This window comes from Montipora foliosa, chromosome 1, assembly GCF_036669935.1.
Source record: "Montipora foliosa isolate CH-2021 chromosome 1, ASM3666993v2, whole genome shotgun sequence".
Classification (NCBI taxonomy): domain Eukaryota; kingdom Metazoa; phylum Cnidaria; class Anthozoa; order Scleractinia; family Acroporidae; genus Montipora; species Montipora foliosa.
Genome location: NC_090869.1, coordinates 9897836 through 9925335, shown reverse-complemented (window position 1 = coordinate 9925335; position 27500 = coordinate 9897836). Strand labels below are relative to the sequence as shown.

General features: G+C 39.3%; 2 protein-coding genes across 3 annotated transcripts in view; both read left to right on the top strand.

The window, feature by feature from the left end:
- LOC137977263 (RAB11-binding protein RELCH-like) overlaps positions 1–12442 on the top strand; it is a 22577-nt gene extending 10135 nt beyond the window's left edge. Inside the window, exons 15-31 of the mRNA XM_068824533.1 lie at positions 328–492; positions 987–1137; positions 1219–1266; positions 2771–2933; positions 3403–3428; positions 3528–3625; positions 4595–4643; positions 5119–5192; positions 5542–5648; positions 6330–6429; positions 7236–7318; positions 8338–8401; positions 8630–8768; positions 9423–9539; positions 10542–10630; positions 11099–11160; positions 11248–12442. Of these exons, the coding sequence (XP_068680634.1) occupies positions 328–492; positions 987–1137; positions 1219–1266; positions 2771–2933; positions 3403–3428; positions 3528–3625; positions 4595–4643; positions 5119–5192; positions 5542–5648; positions 6330–6429; positions 7236–7318; positions 8338–8401; positions 8630–8768; positions 9423–9539; positions 10542–10630; positions 11099–11160; positions 11248–11377 (1665 nt within the window). The 3' untranslated portion in view covers positions 11378–12442. The remainder of the gene's footprint in view (positions 1–327; positions 493–986; positions 1138–1218; positions 1267–2770; positions 2934–3402; positions 3429–3527; positions 3626–4594; positions 4644–5118; positions 5193–5541; positions 5649–6329; positions 6430–7235; positions 7319–8337; positions 8402–8629; positions 8769–9422; positions 9540–10541; positions 10631–11098; positions 11161–11247) is intronic.
- A 256-nt stretch (positions 12443–12698) lies between these two features.
- LOC137977058 (adenosine receptor A3-like) overlaps positions 12699–27500 on the top strand; it is a 57553-nt gene continuing 42751 nt past the window's right edge. The window contains exon 1 of one of the 2 annotated variants that reach the window (XM_068824378.1): positions 12699–12779. The gene's annotated coding sequence lies outside the window, so the exon portion shown is untranslated. Of the gene's footprint in view, positions 12780–18328; positions 18388–27500 lie in introns of those variants that run through there. The other variant, XM_068824418.1, reaches the window with a different exon arrangement.

Sequence of the window (27500 nt, the reverse complement as noted above, 5' to 3'; positions counted from 1 at the left end):
GGCTTAGCTTAGAAACGCTATTTCTTCATGAACTAAAGCTCTAATTCTGCATGATTTCATTCTTTTTACAGCGTTAAGCTTGTCATATTAAGATGGGATATTGCATCGTGTAATTGTTACCAAAGGTACCAACGTCATTTTGAGGGATGGCCATGAGTGTGACGGTTTTTCCCGAGCTTAGGGGCGGCTGCATCACTCGGCTTTGCGCTATGATTGGCTGATTTCATTACCTTGGTCTGTCGTGATTGGCGAAAGGAGTTGCTTTGCTTTTAGTTTTACGACATTGAAGAAAAAGCTTCCTCATTAGTTCATTCTTTTCTCTTTCAGGCCTATGAGCTTCTTTTGGACACGCTTTTTGATTCTTCAGGAAAAGTGGCGAAAACATCTGGGGAAATATTTTTACCGTCATTTGCCACTTGGTCCCAGGATCTTGGAAAATTGGAATCTCATCTGTTTCCATCGTTGATATCCAACTTGGAAAATACACTCAAAGTAAGTTGGAACTATCCCGCCAGATGGTGTCCAAAGATCATTGCAGAAATCAAGAGTGAATTAGATTACAGTGTTGTTATGGCATAGGTGGGTTCCCAGCGTAGTCACAAATGAGTCTATTTTTAGAAATCCCGTTCCCGCGAAAATCTGTTGTCATGTCCCTGAAAAAAAACATGGTAGAAGCAGTCACACGTTACATGGCTTCTTCTGATTGGTTAAAATTGGCGGCCCTTTGTTTCGCGCGCAAAATGTATCAAAATATAAATCCATTTGTGACTGTGTTGCTGCAAGACCGCAAAGTGATAGATCAACATTCTTATCTAATTTACTCTTGTAGAAATAGACACGAACTTCGTAATATATTGTTTCTTGGAATTAATTTTGAGTCAGACATAAGAAAGCCAAATGACCTACAGTAGGAGCCCATGAGTAGTTTTCCAGCACCTTTTCGTGGTTAAGAATTCTTCTTCAAAGATAAAAACTATTTCTTTTAGGATATGAAACAGCTTCAGGATCTTTGCAAGGAATCTGAAGATGTTGACAAAATTCAAAAGACAGCCGAAAGTATTGAAAACAGACTTCCACGTTGCATTCAAGTCCTCGCATCACTTATTCCGGCGCTGTTTGTCGAGGTTCTTCGGACAGGTAAGTTGCGTATTCATGTGAGTGATGATAAAACGCACCGTTACTCTTTCGGCTAATTTAGCTGTATTTATTTCTTTTTAGCCCCATTTGCTAAGAAGCTGGAGGATGTTGAACACTATAATGTTCCCCGTAAGTAGAAGAAGAAGGAGTTGGCTTTGGTGAAAGCCAAAGTGAAAGGAACGTTTGCGGAAAGCTTACGTTTCTAGAGACACTTACCTTACAATTTTCGAACCCTTTCGCGAGACGAGTGTCTCGTCACTAGAGACGAGCCTCTCGTCTCACAAGACGAGACACTCGTCTTGGAACACTGACTTACAGTCTTTCGAACCGTCTCGTAAGACAAGTTCCTCGTCTCTAGAGACGAGAACGAGACTCTCTCTCGTCTTGCGTGAGGGTGGAAAGTTATTTTGAGTTGTACTGCAAATTGATACGCGTTAAGCCATGTGAGGTCTTTAGATTTGTCCAACACATACAAACTAATATACGACAAGTGGTAAACAGTCTGTACATGAACAAACTCGCCGCATAAGAGACTGTACAAACCTCACGTGTCTTTGTTTATACGGTCCGTATACGAGCTGTATGCAAGCAGAATTTACTAAGTCCGTACGGCTCGTTTGATAGACTTTCTTAGTTTCTCTTTATTTGAGCATATGTTGGGGCCGCGCTTAGTGAGAGATGATACGCCATTTTACAGTTGTTTACTCAGTGACCTAGCCTGTGAATGACTGCGAGGCTGCCGGTGACCTTGTATTGATACAGACCTTAGTTCATTTATCATGTAAATTGTGTTGTTGTAATTCTAAGTGGTCTACATTAACATAGAAAAGCAGAAAAGTCACCGGCAGCTTCGCTTCCATTCTTAGGCCAGGTAGCCTAGCTACAACTGTAAAATGGTCTATTGGCTGGTCTATTGAAATAACAATCTCGTACCCAGAATCCTCGGGCTTCTTGGTCAGCGGGTGAGCGCCCGGAGAGACTCTGTCAACCCGCCATTTCTACTGTTTACGGTTTTCTCTTTTCTGTTTCCGTTTAAACTCAAGCACACGCAATAAGACCGGAACCCACGTTTTCTGGGGAAATGGAGTCGATTATCCCAGAGTCTCTCCGGGCGCTCACCCACTGGCCAAAAAGCCCGAGGACTCTGGGTACGAGATTGTTGAAATAAAGGACAGAACAGTTCTGGTATCACCGCTGACAAATCCGTTTTTAATCACAGGCTCATCGTTATCCGAAGCATCGTTATTGAAATCAATCAGTCAAAACCAATGCCCCATTCCGCCTTCTTTCTTTAAGCAAGACGTTTATCTCTACTTTCGTTGTCATTAAAAATTCAAACAAACAAACAAAAATCGACCTTAAAGGTGAAACCAATAGCACAGTCCCCAGTCCACGACTAATTGACAATTATGTTTTCATTCTTATCGTATCTTTATGCCAAATAATGTTGTGTTTGACTTACGGCCTCACGAAATCCCTTGACTTGAAACTGAAAAGCTGACATTTCCCACAAGGCGCTAAGTTCACTTATAAGTTGTTCATAAATTTTGAGAAATTACAGTTGTTTACAGCCTCTCGCTCTCTTTTTTTTTTTTTTTTTGTTTTTGCTTTTTTTTTTTTTTTTTGCTTTTAGTTTCCCCGGATAGACTTTTAACCCCCACGACACCTCTGACCGATGTCGAGACTATTTTTGGCGGGAACCAGACTGTCGCGTTTCATGTTCGTCGGTTTGATAAAATCGTGTCGGAGGACCAATTTGAATCATGGGATAGTTTATCTTGGATTTATTACGACTGGTAAGCAATTTTTTTTTTTTTTTTTTTTTTTTTTGCGATTGAGACAGTACAGCATGATTTACAGGTGGATGTCATGATTTCTTCGCATATTTTCCATAACGGCAAATACTCTTGGTTGTACCATTAATTCATACTTACTGAACACGCTGTTGGCACTTGCAAAGCTATGGGAAAATTGGGTCATGCATTTAGCCATGCTCATGTCGCTTTTCCCGGCATAATATTCCTAAATCTGTTTATTTCTTAAGCGCTTTGTGCATGCGTCGTGGCCTAATCAATTTATGCTGCTTCTTGTGCCAATGAGTTTTCAACTTAAATTTAACGAAATAATTTGAATGCTTTCCTGTCCTTCTTCGTTGGCTTCCAAAAATAAACTATTTCTTGCCCCATTAGTTTGGATCATTTCACACACTGCGCAAAGTGTTTTTATAAAGTTCCTTGGATCTTTTTTTTTCTTTTCTTTTTTCAGTTTACCAAATCTCTGTGAAACCGTTGGTGAGAACAGCGTTTATTGCAATTCTTATTGAAAAAAAGAAAACTTCTCGTTAAGGGATAAGGGATATACAAACTTGCTGCTTGCGTTTCCCCTCGTAGGGCAAGTTCAAGCAACCATGAGGGAATGCGTCCATCAGCTGATTGCACTTTTCCGTTCTTTCTGCATTACGTTTGGAAGACCGTACGCGCAGAAAAAGGTAAGGAATAAAATTAACTACCCAACGAAACGACCTAGCTTGCTAGGAGGTCATGTAACTTAGTGTGTAGAGCATCGGACCGGTTTTACGAAAGTCGCACGCGTTCGATTCCAGTGGGAGTCTGTTTTTCCTTTTCTGTGTCCATTCCTCGTTGCAAGTAGCATATAGGCTATCGTTTTCTAATCAGTCAGCCGAGATTAAAGTACTGAATATTGAAAGTAGAACCCATTGGGAACTCGAGCCATCTCTGAAATTTAAACCCCATATACCAGATAATCTCTGAGCAATGATGCTGTGAAAATTCGAAATTTTACAGAGAATGTATTGGATCATTAGCGCTTTCGCGTTTGCCACCCAAGAATTTATCGATGTTTGATGGCTAGTAACTGGCTCGTTATCAAAGTTAAAAGGCTTAAAGGCCCGTTTAGACAGTTTCAACATTTGCTTCAACACGCATTCAACGCTTTGTTAAACCAAATGTTCGGTGCGTTTGAAGAGGTCGTCCAACATTGTGGAAAGCGTAAAAAATGTTGAAAGCTTGTTGAAAGCGTTTTGAATCAAGTTTAAATCGGTTTAAACTTTCATTCAACATCGATTCAACTTTTCCTTTGTTCTCGAGAACGTTGAATGATTTTGAAGCCTTTTGGACACTCTCTTCAACGCCCGCGTCAAGCCGCAAAAGTCAATATGGCGTAGTTTATCTGGACGAGAGAGTCTGGTGTCTACTTCTTAGTTCCTCGCAATCAAATTTCGCGAAAGTGTTGGTTCTTTTGTTGGCGCAATGTTGGAACCGTTTGAACGGCCTCCGCACAACTTTGTTTTTGCGTCCAACATTTACCCTTCATCAGTTCAACTTTTGCCGTAAACAGTGACGTCAGTTATATTAAGGTTCCCTTATGAACTAAACTTCAAAACGCGCGTTTGAAGTTCGTCATAGAGCTTGCTTTCACTGATTGCTTTTGTTTTCAGATTAAACCGTTTTGCGTGGACAGACTGAATGTTCTTAATATGACAGACGGTAAGGGCTCTTAGTAGTAGTTGTACACGTCAATGAACTGTTTTTTTTTTTTTTTTTAAATAAGATATGTCCTATTAGAGATGTGTTGACTTGTAAACTCTATTGTATTACAATAATTTACATTTTTAACACATATGCATTACAGTTTTAAAATCTGCGTACACGCTTTATTTTCCTTTCAAAAAAATTGTAGCGAGTTTATTGTTTTATCCTCTTTATCATAATCATATCATAATATGATATCATAATATCATATGGTATTTTCGCTTTGAATAGAGAATAGAACAAAAGTCAGGAACTTCTTTTTTCAGATGATGGAGTTGAACCACTTTTTGTTTTGTAATTTTGAAGTGTCATTCTTAGTTATAATTTCAAGTCAAGTCGCGTCATTCGTATCTATACAAGAATCACTTTGATCGGTATGGCGAAGAGGAAATCATTATGCTGCTGATAAAGTGTAATTTTTCGGTTCTAGAGAGAAGAGGACGTTTATTGTATAGTGCTTGTCTTCCAGTCTTGGCAGCTGGAGTTCTCGGTTGTTTCGATTCGGTAAGCGATACATTTTTTAAACATGTTCCTACATAGAGCGAGTTTCAATGGAGTGTCGTAAAACCAAAACCAAAGTAATTACTTTGGCCAATCAAAAAGGACAGAAGACAATCTACCAAACCAATCAAAACTCGAAGTAATTGCACGTAGCCGACACAAAGCGCGGGAATCCTGTTTTTGGTTTCACTTCTGATTGGTTGAAAAAGTGACGCGCGAACTTTGAACTAATCACTGAGTGAAGTAATGCAAAACCAAGGCAATTCGCTAATTACTTTCGACACTCAATTGAAAACCGCTCTGTGTCTTCATTTTTTACTCGAAGTGACTAGTCTCTCTCTCCTTGCTCCAGGAGGATGACATATCTGAACTGACGTCACTATTACGTCAATCAGTCATTGCTTTGGCGGAGTCCTCGGCACCATTTGATGGTCCTGTAATTATGTTCCAAGAATTAAGGTGAGTTGCTGCTCTTGTGGTTAGGATTAGGCTAACCTTAACCCTAACTCTAATCCTAACCTGTCTAGTGGCTATCGATAGTTCTCTTCCTTTCCTTCTCGGTTCCGATTAGACAAATACTAGGGAATCGTTTTAAATGTTCGCCTCAAAATAGAGAGAATTAACTAAAATCAGACAAGTTTTTTTTTCAAAACAACGCAAATTACAGCCTTGGCGCGTGCCGATTGCCATAGACTTGATGCCAAGTCTCTCTTATATCGCAACTGATTTTCAGTAGGATGCCTGAAATGTGTGCAAGTTTATAAGTGATTTCAATTCCATAACGTTCTTACCAGTTGCAGATATCTTTTAGTCTTCAGTTCAACGCTTTGGTTTTGGTTTTCTGATAAGAATGAACTTGAGTTTGTGAATAATTCACATGAAGCTACTCAACTCACATTTTTTTCCATTTGAAAATCACTTTTAAACGTGAATTTGGAGTTGTTTTGAAAGTGCTGTTCTACGATATATGCACCATATTTTATGTTTACAAAATGTACTTGCTCTCAATGCCTTTACAGGGTTCGTGCTACTCTTTGAAGTCCTAAAGTTTATTGGAAACAAAATGGCTCGTAAAGACGGTCCATTCGAACTGTAAACATTTTCTTTATACAATGTTTATTGTGGCCATTGTTGTTGCAGTGCGTCCAACCGATATCATCAAGTTCTGATTGGTGTTTTGTGGCAAATTGTTGTACATGCCGATCCTGCGGTTCGTTGCTCAGCAGCTCCGTTATTTACTGTAAGTCCCGTATCTCGTTTAATGTTGATGTTTTTTTGCCATCGAAGCGATGATGGCGGCATAGTTCAAATGGCTCATAAGAGTTTATAAACCCAATTCTTGCATTACATTACCCGCTGCAAATGTCGCTCCTAAAGATTTGAATGATTGTTTGACGGGCACCAAGTTTCCTTCTTCCACGTTTATCCTGCGCTTTTCCCACCCTTCTGTCTCGAAAGTGGCTTTGCTCGTATATATGGATGTTTTTATGCAGCTCATATCTGCTTTAAGCCAAGTCTTCCAAATCTGTCAGCGGGGTGAGGCATATCTTCATTTAGGCTTTGATCATGACTTAAGTAAGTTAAGGAGTTAGTGAAGTCAAAGAAAGAAACTGGTAAATGGCTACTGTTAGTCGGGAAGGCTAAACCATTCCAAGTTCTAAGAGGAAATTTTTGCCCCTGAGGAGTTCTCGCCCCATCTTTGTTGCCATCTTTACAGCACCACTTGCCCTCAAAAAGTACTGCATTAACATTGTAAGGTGAAATGAAAAGAAGTGCATCCTCTTAACGTTAAAACAACCTATCAACTAATAACAAGACTAGAGGGCATAGTGAGAATATTGGCCTCTTGAGAAATTTAAATAGTATCCTCATTTTCCAAACATCATTTGAATAACAACAATTTGTCAAATTTGCCGACAATAAACCCCCCCCCCCCCCCCCTCCCCTTCCCTTCCCGCCCCTAAGCTTTCTGGTCTTGGTGGTAAATTAGTCGTCACATAAATGGTATATGACGTTTACCTTCACTCCTGGCATTTTCGCTTTCAGGTTTTAATAAAAGGTGTCGATTTGGACTTAATTAGCAGGCAGGTGCTACCAGCTCTAGTCACACTTGCTTCAGATGCGCAAATGTAAGTTCTTAGCTAAACATCTGGCCAAACTATAATTTACACAGATTTTGCGAAAGGGAAAGTCTTCAAATGTTATTTCGACTTTTAGAAGTTGAGATCAAAGCTGAAGAAAATTCAAAGAAGCCAGAGTTAAGTTTGGTTGCAAGGTATATTCCATGTTCTGACGTTATTTGCGCTTGAGAGGTTTGCGTACATAAAATGTTCTTTTCCCCCAGACAATTTGGGAATCATTTTCGTGCGCAACAATGTTTCTGTAACAATGTTACCTGGTGTAACCAGATATTGACTAAAAGAGTCTATGGCTCTAACGCAAAGTTCGAGAACTATCAAAGTAAATTATAGAGTCTTTAGCTGAGGTCTTGGCGAACCAACGCCCCGGCGAAACCGAACCAATTCTTAAATCTTGAAATACCAGCGGAAGGGTAGGGTTAGTGCTATATTGATGAATAGCCCTAAACCCCTACTTGTTAAGCACAACCCTGCTGGGCACTATGAATCCTTGCACAAGGAGTTCACAAAGACTTCGTGGTCCCGCTGTCGCGGTCTGATCTACGGATCCATGGGAAGGGAGCTAATAAATAAGCACGAGGAAGTTTCAGCAACAATGAAGTTAACGATAACTTCAAAGACAGAGGAAACGCTTTTGAGTGAGTTGAGAGAACAGCATCCGCTCTCCCGTTGCTCCTGCAAAAGTGGTATAACAGTGGATACACGCTTTTGCTTAGGGTTACGTAAGGTAATACTTAGATCTTTGTACAAATCTTGTTGGATCGTAGTGACTTGTCCACCACTGAAGAAAGTAATCCTGTTTTTGTGGCCGGCACATGCGGCGTGTATTTTAGAACAATGTGCTTTCTTTTCCTTTGCTAATGAAATTCTAACATAGTTTTGACGAGAACGTCCACACAACGTCACCATGCTCAGCTACGTTTTTTAGAAAACGATCCCAAACATTGGCCGAATGACCGAGAGATGTACTAACATATAGACTTATTTTTCTACATTGTGGTCATTGATAGGTCAGTACGGACAGCCTCCATTCCCGCTTTCGCCTCAATAGTTGAAAATGTCACTGATAAAACGGTAAGAAGAGCGTTGTATGGAAAAATTATTATCAAGATTAGAATGATTGATCATGTCAGTTAAGGAAAAAGTTGCGCAGATGCAATGACAAGTAAAAAGATAGTAATTTAGTCTGAGTAATGTTATTCATTATTATTATTATTATTATTATTATTATTATTATTATTATTATTATTATTATTATTATTATTATTATTATTATTATTATTATTATTTATTTTCTTGCAGATTTTAGAGAAAGTGTACGTGCAATTCCAATCATTTCTTGAGGACCCTCAATACAAAGATCAACACGAACTACAAACTACAATGATTAGAACATTTGGCAAAGTTGCCCCTCATGCAGAACCGCATTTTAGAGACGAAGGTACAACAGTTTGAGGACGCCCGTTTTATTATACACTGATTTATCTCACAATTTTTCCCTTTCCATAATTCCAGTTAAACACTGCGTATAAAACAATTAGGAAACACTTTGTCAGTATATACCTGTGTCTTGTAAACACACATCATTTCTTTATTGTTTGTACGATACTTACGCAATCATTGCCATGTAGTCGTTCAGTTGTTTTCGCGAATACGGACTCGCTTCCAGGCCTTCCTTGTTGGTTTTGTGAGGACGACTTAGGGACCTGCCTGAGGCGATTTTACACTTTGCAAGTTTTATGTGTAACCTGCGTTGCAACAAAATTGTGGAACAAGTTCTACAAAAACATATAAATGAGGTTTTAAATATCGTTAGTCAGACCTTAAATTAAAGATTCTCTATCTTAAGCATTTGTATCATTTTCTTTGTCATGAGCATGGTCCTACTCTTGATTTTAGGTTCTTTGACTTCGTGTTGACCAAACTTAGAAAAAGACCAGTCCATCGGTAATTTAAAGATTTAATCGATAACCATAAACTCCAAAGATTAATTTGAAGGAGGTATTCTAGCGCTCTTTCCTTTCTTTGGGTATCAATCCTTTTTGTTTCTGATCGAGGATTTCTTCCACTAACATTTACTTGATCTTTTCTAAAGTTCTCTTGCCTCGATTGGTGGTCATGGCGACGATAAACAACCAATTACAAAACGACAACAGACGGAAGGAGATTGCACTCGAGTTAATGGAAGCTTACGTGTCGCTAACGTGTTGCTGTATCCTTTTACATCTTACCTGTGCCACGGCGAAACTGTAATAATCATTACAGAGTTCGTACGTTTACGGTTGAGAGTTTGTTGCGTTAGCGATGCAGTAGGGTTTCGCGTTAGCGTTGCCTGTTGCCTTTTCCAGGCGTCCAGGGAAGCCGGTCGCAAGAGAGCTCGCTGTATCATTTAGATCCGGAACAATTTTGGCCGCATCCACACTCTGAAAACCTTGAGGAAGCAAACCGTAACGTAGCCTGCAAGCAACTTCTGCAGTGGAGTTTCGCGCGACGTTTATTTCGGGCGCAAAGGAGCGGATGCGAGAAGCGATCGTTCGCGCCCGAAATAAATCTCACGCGAAGCTGCTCGCATTCTAACGGTAGCGTAACGGTAGCTCCGCAATGGTAATGGTAATGAATTTATATAGCGCATTTTCTATTAACATATTCAAATGCGCTTTACAAGCAAGGCATCTATGGGTGAGATCGGACATCAGCATATATAGAAGCCGCTGGCAGCCGCTATCAGTCCATTAGCGATCTCACCCAGCACATGAATGAATGAAATGGGGCCTGACCAGATGACCGGGAGCTCCATGCCCTACTCTTTACGAATAGTGTGTGGGTTCTTTTACGTCCCACTGGGTTGTGAACATTGAAGGGTTGTGAGACGGGGCCTACGGTTTATAGTCCTTATCCGAGAAGACTTGAAAGTCTTCACCATTTGCGGATGTAATTACAAAGGCAGCACTTTCTCCTCAGTTATTTTAAGACCCTGAGTGTTGGTCCGGCCGGAGTCGAACTCACGACCTCCCGCATGGCAGCCCGATGCTCAACCAACTGAGCCACTGGTGCGCGTGTTTCGCTTTCTTCTATTAAGTGCGAATAATCCCTAAGTTATTTTAACCGTTAAACTGTTTAATTTTGTTGCCGAATTGAATGTTTATTTCTCTTTTTTTTTGTGGATTGTAAGTAGCTTCTCTGAGTTGGTATTGTTTTCCTTCACCAAGTGAAGTTATTTCTGTAGACGTAATAAATGACTATATCATCCCAGGACTGCGGGCAGTCAAACAAGACATTGAGACACTTGCGCCAGATAGTGAGGTACGCACAGGTCGAGAGAAATGAGACGGTTTTTCCTAGTATATTGAGCGGCACCTCGAAATATGAAAAACTGCTCTTGGTTAGGACAGGCCAACCACACTGTGGCTTTCACTTAAGGTGAAGCGAATATGCTTTCTTTTTCTTCTGTATATTAAAATTCAGCTTGAAGGAGAGGTTTAGAGGACAAATACAAAGGAAAGTGGATGATATTTAAAATATGTTTCACATTCATTCCAACATGTTTCTATTGTTTTGTCTTCACTGCCTCATGATGAAGCTGAATATTTGATATTTTGAAAATGGCCTATTGAAGGTTCCTCTCACACGGGGTACTTGAGCCATGCATGGTTGTTCTTTCGTACACACTGTTGAGTTACAGCAATTAAGTCGTCACTTTTGTTGTTAGTCCAAGCCCTTGGTCTCAGTAAAACCAGCTCCAACCTCAACTTTGTTCTTTTTTTCTTTCAGGAAACTGTTCTTGTCCTTCTCAGGGAATGCGAAACTAAAGTAGACCAGAAGTCCTTTGCGAAGTAAATGCGCCTCTTCATTGGTTTTTGTTATTTCCGAAATGATTGCATGTTTAATTGAATTTCCTGTCCTTTTTTTTTAATTTACAGTTTTCCTGCTGGCAGCAAGATTGGGCAGGAAATCAAGAGCACCTTTATAAGCGGATTTCATCGATTAAAAGATGCTCCGCGACCAAAAATGGCAGACATTTTCAAAAATAAAGATCGGTTCGATTCGTGAGTTGGCATTGCAACCATGGCAACAACGCATAAATAGGATGTCCTGAGTATTCGGTCTCCTTCCGACCAAAAAAAGAATTCGGAGCCTCGAAAAAGGCGCGAAATATTTTCGGTCGCATAGTGTAGCGTCTTAGAAAAAATTCAATTGCAATTGCAAAATTTCTTTTTTTGAAACGAAGGATACATGCAGAATTAGTGTAGATACACCAGGAGCCCGTAATCAGGAGAATACAACTCCAATACGAGGTCTACGGATTGGCATTTTCACAGTTCAAGCTATTTTTAGACGAGTTCTCAAATACGATTTCGCTTGCACGAGTGACCATTCTCAATTGATTTGATGTCTCAATTGATTTGATGCCTCCATCGAGTTATAGAAACACGAGTTTTAACCAATCAGCACGCGTATTTTCTTAGGATTGTTTTCTAAATTGAATTTGAGTTGTACGCTCCTAGTTCTGGGCTCATGATACCCAAAATACGGCGCGTGAAAAACCTGAATGGAGGGGCATCTAGGGCTAATCCTCGCTAAATTGTAAATGCAGCACAATCTTGTAATCGCTGTTTGTAATATTAGACACCACTTATATTAAATAAGGTAAAATGTTCATGCTTTCAGCTGAGTCCCCTCAAGAAGAACACATCAAGGAAAAAAATGCGAATTAAGCGTGGAAAAATGTCCATACTTTGTAACCCAGCCGACAAGAAAGTTTGTCAAGTTAAGAAGGAAATAAATTTTACGTGTCTTCAATGAAAAAGAAGTTTTACTTAGGTTACATACGTCAACGGAAAATAACGAGGCAATTTCCCGTGGCTGTAAATATTTAGAATTCTACGCGGAGACAATAAGTGTAATGTACCTTGTTTTTAAAAGTGGAAGTGGTGTGTTTTTGAACTTAAATCAGAGTTCACATACAAGCATTAGATTTCCCTGTTATTTTTGCGAATTTTATAACTTTCAATGAACAGAGTACGTATGGTATTTATAACAAAAATAGAATTTGTATTGTAACAATTGCACAGAAAGTGTGTCACATTAAATTGGGAACTAGTGATCAATTAATGGTAAAACGCGTGTATCTTGAGTCTTAATTAATGCGTACAGTTAGACAAGACGAAAATATAGAATATTTGGCTCGAGGCGCAGCCCAGGGCAAGTATTGCTTTTTATTAAGTGCTTTGCTAAGTAAACTTTCCTTATGGCTCAAGGGCTCGGTAAATGCACAACGAAATACGTAACATTTCAACTTCGAAGAAAGCCGAGAAAGGTTGTTTACTTACGGAAATGCACTTACGTGGAAAGGGAAACTTTCGCTGGGCATAAAAAAACAGCTACGCTACTCGTCAAAGCTCTACAGACTGAGAGCGAGTGCAAGAGGCAGCTGTTAACGCGTTTTCGAACGGTAAGAGCATGGTAAAGTTGCCTTTTAATTTTGGCGTAAGACCAGCCTTCCCCATTTAATAAATGTCCCTCGCTATGGGTATAATGTGACCAGTAAAAAGTTTTTTTTCAATGGTGATGACATCGAAAGTACTGCAGATTTATTCCTCGCGTTAAAGAATTTTCTAGTGTCGCCGTTGCCTAGCAGGCTGATATTTCAACATTCGCGAAAACAAAAGAAATGTTGAATGGTTGTTGAAGCAAAGTTAAAACGCTTTTAAACTCATTCAACACCGAGTCAACTTCGATTCCACATGTTTCAACACGGTTGATAGAGGGGAGAGGGGCCAAGCGGTTTCAAATCGAGCGGATGTTGAACCACATGTTAAAGCCGTTTGCCTGCGTCGTATTTACGTAAGAGCAACCAAACAATAGACCATATTCGTATTCTCGGTATTGGACTGGAACTAGCTTGCAATGGAGGCTAATGCGGGGGAATATATTAGAAAGTATTTGCATTTGAAAAGATTCCCCCGCATTAGCCTCCATTGCAAGCTAGTTCCAGTCCAATACCGAGAATACGAATATATAAAAAATAGCCTTCATTTGGCGCGAAAATATGCTCGGATATTTGTCCGCGGACATTATCTGTTCCGAGAAGCGAACAGTTTTCCGAGAGCGAAGCTCGAGGAAAACTGTGAGCTTCGAGGAACTGATAATGTCCAAGGACAAATATCCGAGCTTATTTTTAAAGCCAAATTGAGGCTATTGTGTTTAATATCCTTCGAGTATTTTTCGCAACAAGCTGGATCTGCCAGTCCGTCATATGTGAACACGTCAAAGTTTGTCAATTGGCTTCCAAAACCGCCTCATTCAATATTCATTTCCAGAATTTCGAACAGACTTCGCTTCAATTAAAAGAAAATGCTTGGGGAAAAAGTACAACATTTTAGTGAAAGGAAAACATCCTTTTTTAATATATTTTGTGGATACAAGTGGCGGATACGATTTACAAACAGCTTACCGTCAAAAACGTTAACAGCGTATGAAGTGGATTTTTTGGTGTTTTCTGGTACCGCTCTATCGACCAGCAGCGTTATCTCTTCTTCTGTTACAAAAGCAAACCGTTCTGCCATCCTAACATTAATTTTAATGTGAGACTTGAATCCTTGAAGTCGGTTTTAAAAATTGGGGAATATCATTGGGGAATATCCGAGGATATTCCCCAGTTTTAGCTGGGGAATATTCGCTCACGTGACGCGTTTAGACCGATCGCGCGCGAGCGAAAATATTTGATGGATTATAAGGTCTAATATTCCAACGCCTCTATGGGTCTAACGTCGTTCAAGCGGCGAGAATTAAAGTTGAAGTTCATTACCAAAAAATTAACTAAGAGTTTTAAGGCTGTAAAGAATAATTTCAAATTGGAAATCCTCTTCTAGTTTTTTGTATTGCGTTTCTGGAATTTCCAAATCGTTTCGTGCAGGATACTAACTCGCAAGCTAAATAAGTGCCATGCAATCAGAATCCAGCCTCCTGGAGAAATCCGAATTGAGTGTTACATTTTTCGATCTTGTCCATATCTAAAAAAATTGTCTTAAGTAAATCTTTTAGTTCTGCTCCAACTCCCTAAAAAACAGTGTTGAGACACGGTTGTAGTTTTATTGCTATTCTTCCTAAACAACATTGTAGTTTGAGTGCTGTTGTGGAAGGGGCAAGTTGACCTTCTTTTCAAATTATGGTCCAAAACTTCCAAAAATGCAAAAAAAGTCTCAACTCGTTTCATTCTAGGATTGCAATTATTTCATGAAGACATCAGACACCTCAGGCTTGGATAATAATGAATGTAACTTACAAAGTTACGATTCAGAACAAACGCTTAACTTTCGACACTGATGCTGAATAGCATACTTTCCTTTTAAGGTGGAGTTACACCTGAAAGCCGTTTTCACGCCGCTTAAAATCGGCTTAATGGAAATATCTTGTTTGCGTTTCAAGCAATACAAAAACCCTATGTTCAAAACACAAATCAATGTTTTGGGGTGTTTTATAATTTTTTTGGTGATTTTTCGGTCTGTTTGTAAGGAGATAGTTTTTCTCAAAGGAGTAGTAAAATTTGGATAAATAAGAAATAGTTAAGATTTGATGTGTAGTTTAAAAAAATAGAATTTGAAGTTAAAAATTGATATATGGACACCCAAACAGTCCCCTACCAACCTGGTGTGCTCTTGGGTTGAGGGCAACTGTCTGTTGGTGTTCCAAAAATAATCTATGTTATGGTCCGGGTCCTAGAAAAGTGGTGGGCGAAGCTATTTTCCGTTTTTGAAATTCCGTGAAATTTCCTCTGCGCATAAAAAAGGTAACGCAATATGCAAAGGTTGATGGCATTATGTGTGTGATTGTGTTTTCTGTGCAACCAAGGATGGATGAAGTTCCATCCTTAGGGGATGAAGTTCCCGGTGTTGTGGCTGTCCTCTGTTATGTGTGGGTGGGTATAGCAGGTCCACATCAGCTGAATAGCTGCCAAAACTTCAACCTGCTTAAACAAATAATTAACAAACAACAAACAAACTTGACCAAACTCCTGGTGAAGGATCCGGATTTAGTATTCAACGAAGGAAATGACGAAGACAAATAAATGTAAACGCGAGCAGTGTATGTCTCACGCTCACGTCGAGCGCCCAAAAACTAAATATGATCCAATGTAAAATGACAACGACAATGATGGATGTACGCTTACTTAAAATCACTTGAGAGCGAAACCCAGTAGTTACAGGGTGCAGGCAGATATAAATCACAGGGTCCCATTTTGGGGAAAGAAATGGTGCCGATACATTTCACTGACCGAAGCGCGAAAGAGCGGCATTTAAACATTCGCCGGAAAGTCGACCTTCTGTTTAATTTAACTTGCTTGCGCTGTACTTGATTGTCACCTAAGTGAAAATCGTGGGTATTTATAGCTTTATGACAGAAACGTCTGTCAGATTTTTTTCGATTGATAATGATTGTGACCATTATTTTCGAAACCTTAAATGCAAAGTAGTTTGTCAAGAAGAAGGAACTGAGACGGCAATAGATCGTTAATTGATGATTTTAGGCTTGCACGAAAGTCTCGCTTTTACCTGGTTAATGACAACAAAGCTTAGAGTTTGCTTAGCTTTTCTGACGGATTTCAGACAGGCAGTATAACACCTTTCAGTGAAAGATTCTGTATTGTTTTCTTCGGTCAATTTGAGAGCCTCGCAATCCCTAATTATTCAGTCATTAAAAAAGAAAGGAAACGAATAAAGAAAAAGCATCAACAACTAAAGATTCTTTTTTTTTAAATTCTAGACTTAACAAAATCGATATCCCCCTCATGCGATCAAAATTCAAACACGAGAGAATAAAAAACAGCAAACCAACATAAGACGATTTCCGCCCGTAGTATAATGTCTATAATGCTATCAGTGGCGATTAAAATGGAAGAAAGGGGACTTACGAACGTTTGGCTTAGGCTAAGAGGTCTTTTTAACAGATAGTGTGGAATTTGAAACCATTCTAAATTGCTCACCATTACAGTGAGGACACTCGAACCATGAACACTTGATATTTTTTTGTACATTTAGTGACTATAGAATGTGGGCACTTACATTAAGAACAACAAAAAATCAGTCATCGTTATGAAAAGCGAAAATGGCCGATTTCTTTTAATGAGAGACACAAAAATCATGTCTTGACGCGTCTTTATCGTGTAAAGAGTGTAAAAACGAGAGAGAGTCTATTCCGGAATAAGAATACGTAGAGACTTGATTTAAAACGGTATGTTTGGTGTTTTGAAGCAACGAGGATAATAAAGATATCTTTAAAATAGCATTTTAGCAGGTTTTTGACTAGTTTTAATGTGAATCTACGTAAAAGCGAAGGATTTCTAACTTCTATTTCATATTCCTTTTCCGGAATACGGTCAATCGAACGATAAATGTCCACTGAATGTCTAGCGATGTTCAAAATAAAAAACATGGACGCTATCATATACTGAAAAGAATTGTGCACTAATTGACTCTCACGATGAGCACAAGCTCAGCGCTTCGTTCATGTCCACCCTCACTGAGCTTAACATGCATGTACAGCTTCTTCAAATGCTTTTCTTTTGCCTTAATCTTTTTGAATTTGGTGAACTCACTTGTTTTTTACGGGAGCTACAATGTTCTCTTTACCCGATGGGTTTTACCTCAAGTTACACCAAACAGTGTTTTTAAATGCTGTCTGGTATATTTGAATTTAACATATGAGACTTAGTCCACTTAATTTTAAATGTACCCTGCATTAAATGGGCTATGCTTTAGCTTGCCAAAACTGATCCAAGTTAGATGATCTGAACAATGTAAAAATCTGGAAATTATGAATAGAATTATATAGAATTTATAGGAGAGAAAAATGATTGATTCACATGTCTAGTAAGTTCACTAGCAAGAGCCGTGTTCTTTCCTCCAATATGTTTCGGGATTGATATTTAGGCTACGCAGCGTGGGTTCACCTTCCTCCACTGGAGGTTTTTTTCGGTGTAATCTGGTTATCCCCTTTTACATTCGATTGGATTTAAGTTGTTCTAATTTCTGTTGCGATAAAGGCATGAGTGTAAATTGAGTCTATTCAAAGCTTTTCCAAATATACCTCCTAATGTTTCACCTTAGTTTTGGCTATCATGCTACGCCTTTTACATTTTGTCACAATGTATAACACGAGAAATCAGAACTCCGAAAAAGTTCCTATCTATTTATTGGTTTGGCACCGAAAATTTCTTCTTTCGCGCACTCAGCTGGGTATGGCAAAAAAGGTAACATAGTTATGCAAAACATTCGCGTGAAATATGGCATGGTTTATCCCACATGTCACTTGCATTGCATTTTATTTTACGGCAGCGTAGTGAATCGAACAAAACCGAACCAAAAATCAATCGAACTCAATTGTTCGCAGTCATGTTCGATTGGTACGTTACGATCGGTAGTTCAACATAATCGAACTGGAAATTTGCGGTGAGTTCGATTCAGTTCGATTACCGAACAAAATCGAGCTAAATCGACGCGATAAGCTGGATTTTGTTCGGTAGAAAAACAATATGGCATACAAAAGTTGATAAGCTTTCAATCTGAATAGAATTGGAAGGATTTCACTCTTTTAACCACGTTTCAGCGCAAATGTGAAAGATATTAACACATTACATTTAACCAAAATCTTTATTGTTCAGATGACTGATTCAAAACTGATAAATTTACAGTAAGACTGGATAACGTGAACATCAAGGTAAACTATGTAAACTATCTTTATTTTAGACATAGCGAGAATTTTATATGATAAACCTTGCAAATAGCATTCTATATTTGTTGTATTTCACGCGGTGAAGAAAGAGATACGTCCAAAGCATAATCTTCACATATGAAAAAATATAACCAATCACCGTCCAGAGTAGAATTACTCAGCCAATCGGAGCAAAGCATTCAAATAGCTTCCGAGAAGCGCAGTCTTAAAATCAGCACCCATTCGAACTTTGTGCTTCGAAACCTGGCTTCGACTTCTCGTTTTGTTCCTCTGGAGTTACCGTTAGATGATTTTAAAAAGGAGGAACATTCAACATTTCTATAAACAGCGTAAGTCAACAGAGTCCAAATTTTTTCTTTGCACAGCGCGAAGCGCCGCAAGAGCAACTATGACATGATTGAATCTGACATTGATTAGGGACAAGCGAAAGGATTTCGTTCTTAGTATTTGGCTTACTTAGGCTCTCTGTCTTCTTGTTACTGGACTGGAAACCGGATTTGCATTGACACTAGTCTCGCTCACTTGATCGGTCTTGAATTTTAAGCTGTTCTGCATGCATTTAAGGGCATGGCATAGGGAAAAATATAATTGATTCCAAGTCTATATTTAATTCCGGTTATATATATAATAAAAAAATTACAGCATTAAAGGTGCTTTCTACGGATTTTTATTCACTCATTGCAAAACGTTTAGAAAACTCAGTCGACGTTCTCTACGCTGACTCGTTCGTTTTCCAAACTCTTGCAAATTGTGAATAAAAATCCGTACGTCGCACTTTCTATGAAGTAATATATATTTATAACACCCGGAATAACATCGACTGGTGATATTTTTAAGGTTGGATAAGAGTTAATTAAACTACCATCGCTAAAGTTTCGTTTTTAGATAATTAAAAAGCGACTGCGGAAGTAGATTTCAAGGTGTTTACACCTGCTCAAAGCGAGGCTCCTCCCGGGAGCGCTGCATTCTGGTCCCTGCTCAGGGCATTCCACGGGACGAAAAATTGGATTTGCTGCACATTTGATCTTTGGCAAAGTTTAAGTCAAATGTGGAATCGCCTTTGACTTTACCTTTGACGCACGTCAAACGTACGGTCAAATGAGTAACTCTTTTGTTTGCACCTCTGTCCTTAGTAAAGGAGATGTCAAATTCGTAATAACTTTGACTTTATCTTTGACGAACGTCAAAGGTAAAGTCAAATGTGGTCGATATTTGTTTATTCCTTTGACACTTGCCAAAGGCAAGGTCAAATATTATAGACTCTTTAACATAGGTTTTGACACATGTCAAAGGTAAGTCAAATTTGTTATTGTTAGGCCGAACTTCTGAAAGAGCAATGTCATGATATTTGGATGTATTGTAAAGTCTAGAAGATGTCTTTAACAGGCTTCGTGCTGGATTTTGTCAATAAACTTCCAATAGTATTCAATGCAAGGAGTTTTCAAGAACCAGAAACTGAGTTTTCAAGGAGTATTTGTAAGAAGATTTCTATGCCATACATCCTGCTTCAGTGTTTTCTTTGCTGAAAAAGCCTACCTTGATCCCTTCCCACATCCTGTCAGTTAAGTGCACGCACTTAAATTTGGGCTCAATTTTTGAAATGCCTCTGCAACTTAGCATGATGCAATCTCAACAATTTTCACCCAAGCAAAAATTCAAGCAGTTTTCAAGCAGTTTTCCACAAAATCCTTTTTTTCAAGGACTTTCTAAACGCCCTGGAAGTCCAAAATTAAATTCCAGGACTTTTCAAGGACTTAAATTGCAAGGAGTAGCACGAACCCTGCTTTTAGTCACTGGAAACCTAAAAATAATTATTCCGTTTGTTTGCGTTTGTCTAGCTATAGTACTGCACTGAGACTCTTAACTGTCTTCTGTTGTCAAGCATGACAACGATGGAAAAAGTGGATTACAACTTCAAAAGCTTGTTTTCAAGTTCCCTCACTCAGTTTTCACTTTTTGTCCTTAAATCTGCCAAAGATAGATTACGTTCAAAGAAGTATACCACGCATAGGTGAAGGGAATAAGGAATTTTATTCAAGGTTTCAATGTAGAAAATAGCAAAAAGCACCGTGACATACCTGCTTCACGGATCCCACCATACCTTTCACTGGCACAAAGGCACAACCCTTCCCTCCGAATAGTTTAAGCAAAACGCTTACAATTCGGGCAAAGGCACTACGGATAAATTATTCATTGAGACCATTGAAATTATTCATTGAGTCCAACACTGACCAAACAGGCCATTTTGAAACCTTTGAACGGCTCTGCTGGCTATCTTCCGATCGCTACAATTTGCACAGCGGACAGCGCCATGGTAGGGAAAACGCTTTCTTTTCACAACTGTATTTTCTAATTTTAATGATATAGACTTGGGTATGCGAGGGAATTCGAGGGTTGAAATAACTGTTTTCGGAATAAGGACAACTACCGACAATTGACGCGAGAATGGGCCTTACGTGTGATGACGTCTGACTAGCTAGTTACACCGCCAAGCCTCGTTTGCACAAAATTATTCACATCATTTGGACATGCAATACTGTTCGCACGTGAGTTTTCTTTTGAAGTTTGCTGCTTTGAGATTTAGCTCATGCTAACGATTTCGAAGTTGAGGCTTGGTGGTGAAATTAGCTAGGCAGACGTCATCACACATAAGGGCTATTGTGAATTCTTGCAAATGAAACAAGACACCGTTGCTAATCGAGTGGGCTTCAAATAGGGAAGTAATAATCATGCATTACTTTCGCACGCAAAAAGTGGATGAAAACAGACTGACAACAACGACAATCATTATTTTAATTAGGGTGGCACAATTAACCTTGCCCAGTGTAATACTGCTCGAGCAACGTGTCTCGCAATCACATCAAAATTACGGCACAATCTGCAAAAAATTCCAACTACTATAGCGTTTTAGAGGACTTCAAGCGAAAGATTCACTTATTATTACAAAATGTCGTTTACATTCAATTAAAAAGATAAAAAGTATTCTGTAGGCGTGCACCAGCGCCCCAGACATTGGACCACCATTTGCTGTCGCCTTCTGCATCGCCTGATCTTCATGAGCCCGTAAAATTGATCTCCCAATTTAAATTACCTGTCAAAGAATAAATTGTACATGTTCCTGAGATATAGTTTAAGGGTAAACATTTCATTTGGTTTGACTTTATTCTGGTCAGCTTTGGTTTTATTTCTTTAATATTGCCCGAGGAGCCTGGTGCGAAACGTTGGTCGTCAACTAAAAATGGCTACTTTCTTTCTCTCCGTTGAAGGATGACATGCATAGAAGTCGAACCAAATTAAAGGCCAACAAAAACGAAAATCCTTGCATTAATAAAGAAAAGGTCTTTACCAACTAAGGGAGTTCCTCCCAAAAATGGAACAAAATCCAATGGGAAAATACATTTAACCTTAAAAATTTGCAATCCAAATCTTGGCACCAACGGCGCATCTTGATTTCGGACTGCTTAGAAAATAAGTTACTGCTCAGAAATTGAAATTTTCCGAGCAATCGGACTCACAATCACCACATTTTCTCTTTTGACTTTGTCGATCACAGGAACGAACTTGCATTGAATTCGTTGAATCGGGATAAAAGTGGCCGGTCCAAGTTGTTCAAAAAGATCTTTGCAGCAGACTTGCAAAGGTTGCCCGAAATAGTCTTTCTCTGGATGAGTTTGGAACCACAGGACATATGCAAGCAAAAATGCTTGATATTCTCCGTCCACCAGAACGTTTTGTCTCATGTAGAAACTGACTTGGCCTGGCCTTAACTCTGAGGAATTAATGTTCACTCGTCCTCCATTTGAAACCCATGATGCTAAAATGAAGGACGACCGAGCCGACCTCGACGCGGATGAACCGTACCGTTCCCCTCCTATCTCTACGGCAGAAAATCGTTCAAAGTTTCCCAAAATACTTTCTTCCTCAACATTCTCTGAAATTATCTTGTACATCTTCCTGAGATAATGAACTTCGTGCGATTCTAAATTATCGAGACAGGATGGTGGGAGACACGAGTATAGAGAAATTTCAGTCCAAATTGAAGATTTTAAAACTGGACCATTGCACAGTGATGCAAGACGGCGAAAAGATTCTTCTGGTTCACGTTCCATTTCGCCCAGTGTTCCCGCCTGACCTCCACGAAGTGAAACAAGGAGCGGCTGAAATTCGTCGCGAAATGCATCGGGCAAATTAACACCAAAAGCAGATTGGTCTCGGAGGAATTTACGTGTAAGCTGAATTTCAATTGATCTGTTGTTAGTAGGAAAGGCACCCATGATCCCATTGTACCGTTCAAACGAAAAGAGACAAAAAGCATAAATAGGGCCAAAGTCAAGCACGCACTCGCACAAGTGAGTGTGCATATGCATGTTTGGGGTGACCCGCTCCTTACCATACAGTTGCTCAAAATCTACACAAAATTTCTTCAAGAGAACATTTGCTTTCATTACGTCCGCAGTGGTTATAAATGGGCAACACAGAATCTTACAAGCAAGGACAAATGACCTCCACACCTTCAGATGGCCTTCAGGGAGGTCTCCTTTTAGGGCATACAATGATATAATGAGAGTCCATGTCTTCCACTGATCTGCAGTAAACCCGCCAAAGCTGATTGCAATCTTGTTTGGCAGCCTGCCAAGTGTCGATGGAAACTCCACATCATCAACTCTTTGTTGCATCCTCTTGAGCTGAGTATCTAATAAAAGAGGGTTACTTTCATTCAACCAAATGTTCTCCATTAAATGCTTTGCGGTATCCAGAAACAGATTATGCATCGGATCTATTATAGTGAACCGTACACAATCGAAGTAAGGAAGGCGCATTAGCTCAGAATATCGAGTACCATACTTGCTCTTCACTTGCTGTCTGTCCTTTGCTGAAGTTTGGTTTAGTGTTTCTTGGGCTTCTCTCCGGTGCTCTTCGTTTGTCCTCTTTTCGCATTGTTCAAAATTAGAATAATCCCTTTTTTCTCCAAATCCACCTGGAAAAACTTTTTTACATCTACTGCACCCATGTCTGGCGGCAAAGCTCAGAAATCCACTCACCTGTTTTCAACGAATAAAACAATCATCATAATAACTCTATTATCATTATAAGCATTTTTCCTAGATACTTGAACTTCCAAAAGCTCTCTGTGTGATTTTTTTCATTCAATAAAAATCTGCATCTTCTTTTACTCCCACCTCATTCTCATTTGCAACACGAAACAAGAAAGGACTCAGAGAAGTAGTGTTCCGCGTTTTCGTCTGATTTTACTGAAAATTTAGTAAACGGCAACATAGGGTCACTAATAATTAAATTTAATACCTTTCTGGCTGCCGGTAGATCTGAAGCAACACACAATAGGACACCTTTCACTACTTCCCCACCAACATTCCAGCCTTCCCACAATGTCAGGAGTTCGTCCACCAATGGAGAAAGGTAACTGTTTATAGTTCCAGAGGGCTCATGTGGTCCTGGGATGACACCCACAAGTATAACATTTTCAACTTTAAACCGCTCGCTTCTGGGAAGGTTCATGACTACTAGATATATGACCCCTACACTGTATCTTGCTAGCTTAAAAGGCTGGAACCAGTCAATGTTTATCATAAACCCAAGAGCTCGATCTCCAGCAAGAAGGGGTTCTCCATCCACGTATAGAAACTCTTTCCATACCTTTCCATCAAAAACATCAGCAAGGATATCACAGCTGGATTTAAAGTCTCTGCCTCGCCTCCACAAATGACACTTATACCAAAAGTCTCTCCGACAGAAAAAAGTCTTTAATGTGGCCAAAACACTACTGTAGCAGTAAACTTTGTGAGGGTATAGCCTAGTTCGCCCATCTCTAAATTTCACCTCTTTCAAAAGATATCCACCGTTAAGTTCGCCGCAAGTCGCCCGATACCTTCTTTGTCTGTGATTGGGAAATGGCCTATTGCAACATTTCTTTGGGAATCGTCGACTACCAAGGGTCACGAAACAATCGGCGAAAGTATAAAGAGAGTGGCAGTGTGGGCAAACAACAAACTTTGTAAACTTGTCCTCACAAAGCCCAAGTGTATTACGAAGAAGATAAATCAAAGTTGGAAATAAAATGACAACTGGGCCAAACCATGGAGCATAACGTCCCATCACAGAAAACAATGCATGTAAGAACTTCAGCATTAGGTCAACAGCGTTGTCAGATAAATGAAAATGCGCTGTCCAAAACAACAAAAACAAACAAACCCACTTGACCAGGGCAAGCTGTTTTGCGTTGATGAGAGGGTTATCGTCAGCATCAATGTACAGGCTAGTATTAACTGGGTTGACCTTACATCTTCAAACAAATCTTCCCAAAACTCTATTCTGGATCTGTTGGAGTCGATTTCCATGTATTCGCTTTGTTCGGTTTCCGGAGAGTCACTGGTAATCCATTCATCCACTTGGTCAAACTTCGAAGTTTCAGGGCAATCTTCAACAGTGAAATCTTCATCTGATGAGGACATTGTTGGAACATCCCAAGAAGCATTTTTAATGTTGAAGTATGCGGCCTTGCGTCTCCGAAAGGTTCGCGGTGCTACAAAGTCTTCACAATGGGGACAAAAAATAGCTTTTTCTTCCATCGACATTTCCGTTACGCTATTAAACTGATTCCAACCGGGGAATGAACGAGAATTTGTTAAAATTAGATAACCGTCCAAACTGCATCACAACCTAAAACGCAACGTAATCTCGCTCACATGGTCCGAGGGAAGAACCCTGGGAAAAAGGCTCATACCATTGCAAGTACGTGTAATTCCTTTTATGGAATATGTACACAAAAGAGCGGGAAATCTAACTCTAGAACGCTTCTTGGCGCCCATTTCTTGGTAGCTTTTGTCACTATAGTTAGTTTTCATACCTGATCGATCTTTCTTGAATTTTTAAGCACCTAATATGTTTTGTGAAAGTCTACGACCAAATCCTTCGTCAGGGAATAATGAAGAAGCAACCGCTGAAAGCAATTTAACTAATTTATTGCGTACCATTCAATCGCAAAACCAACAGATCATGGAGAAATTAAACTCAACTCTAGCAAGTGACAACGATATTGATAAGAGAGGCCAAGGCAAAAGGAAAGAAGTACCTAGAAGAGTGGAGGTAGGCGTTATGATGATTCTCGGTCCATTCAGTTACTGCTTTTATTTTATAATAAACAGGATGGCTATTCCAAGTACTTCGTTCATTTTTCATTTCTAATAAAGCCATCAAGCTCAACAGAGCTTAATACACAATGGCAAGCTGATTGACCTTGAACGTAAAAAAAAAGAGCAGGAAATTTACAATTCAGTTTTGTAAAAAGACGGTCCGACCGCTATAACTTTCCAACGATTTATGCCAGTATCGTCAATATTTTGTTGGCTTGTGCTAGCCATATGAGTATTATTTTATGATAGAAATCATTTTCCCAAGCCTTTCGTAAGTCCCGAAATTCGACAAACTCTTTCCTTACACGTCACGCCTTGTAAAGGTGCAGGAAATCTACAATTCAGTTTTGTAAAAAAACGGACCGACCCCTATAACTTTCCCAGGATTTACGCCAGTGTCATGAATTTTTTGTTGTCTTGAACAAGACAACAAAAAATTCAGGACGCTGGCGTAAATCGTTGGAAAGTTATAGCGGTCGGACTGTTTTTTTACAAAACTGAATTGTAAATTTCCTGCACCTTTACAAGGCGTGACATGTAAGAAAACGGTTTTTCGCATTATGTGGCACCTATGAAACGCTTGGGAGAGTGATTTTTACTAATAAATAATACTTATGTGGCTAGCACAAGAGAACAAAAAAATTCAGGACACGGGCATGAATCCTTGGAAAGTTATAGCGGTCGGACCGTTTTTTTACAAATATATAATTGTAAAAAAGCTGCATTTTTACAAAATATATATTTGTAAAAAAACGGCTTTTTTACGGTACCGTTTTTTTACACCACATATATATATATATATATATATATATATATACTGAAGAAAAAACACATAAACTACAAGTTCATCCCTACAAGCCTGTTTCGTGGTCGCCCACTCATCAGGGGATTTCCTGATGAGTGGGCGACCACGAAACAGGCTTGTAGGGATGAACTTGTAGTTTATGTGTTTTTTCTTCAGTATATATTTCGCTCTACTTCTATGTATTGAGCACTGTTTTACGAAAATCAAGTTTCACACTTTATATATATATATATATACGTAAAGTAGGCTTGTATTTGCTGTACTAAGAGTGCTCTATACCATGCGGTAGGGCAATTATAAATGAATGAATAATCAGGACACGATCATACTTTTGCCTCTGGTTTTCATACAGCTCTGTTTCGTACAGGACGTTTACTTTGTCCTGCACTCATCAGTGTGTAACCAAGAGTGATTTTATTCGTTGAAGATTACCGCTTTTTAGTCATACATGGCCGTTCGTGTTGCACGCTCCTATTTACCTAACGTTCTTCAATAGGTATTTCTCATTGTGGCTACATTTACTAATCAACTCGTTGCGCTTATTGAGTGTTGCTGTTTGCGGCTGGCATATGATGTAATATTTTTCAGCTATGCATAAATTACAACGTTTTGTCGCGTTTGTATAATGCGAGGCGTGACAAAGAATTTTCCACGAAATTGTATAGTCGGTGTTGTTGTCCTTTAATTGCCAAATGTATTTGCTCAGTTCAGTTGAGTTGCTCTTCGCTCTTGCTTTAAACGATGCTTTATGGTTTGCGTACCTTGCTTCGAAATCAGTTGCTGTGAGTCCTACGTACTTTTCTTCCTTTTCGCTGGTCTTCACCGTTGCTTGATACACGATGTCTCCGCCTGCAATCAACGAGCTTAAAGTACTCTCCATCAACAGAGAAGCAAGAGAAATTGCCAAAGAATTTAAACTCGAAGATCGTATAGAATGTCTAGCAGAAAAAGAAGTATTCATCAACCTTAAAGACCACAAGCCAAACTTCCCAAACGCGCCGGCATGCAGATTAATAAGTCCAACGAAATCGGAAATAGGGCGTGTGAGCAAAATTATACTAAACAGATTGGTAAAGAACATAGTAAAGGCAACCGAAATAAACCTGTGGAAAAGCACTAGAGAAGTACTAGAATGGTTCAGATCATTCCCCGACAAGCAGAACGGATGTTTCATTGGATTCGATATCGTGGAATTTTATCCATCCATAACAGAAAAGCTACTATTAAAAGCTATTGACTTCGCAAAGCAGTTTAACACCATACAAGATTGTGAGAAAGATATCATCATCCACGCAAAACGCACAGTAGTATTCAAAGGAAAAGAGCCCTGGAGGAAGAAAGGTAATAACAACGGTTTCGATGTAACGATAGGGAGCTTCGATGGGGCAGAATCATGTGAATTAGTGGTATGCTTTCGCTATTACAAGCAAAACATGGGTCATCCTTTGGCTTATACAGAGACGATGGATTGGGCATAGTCAAAGGG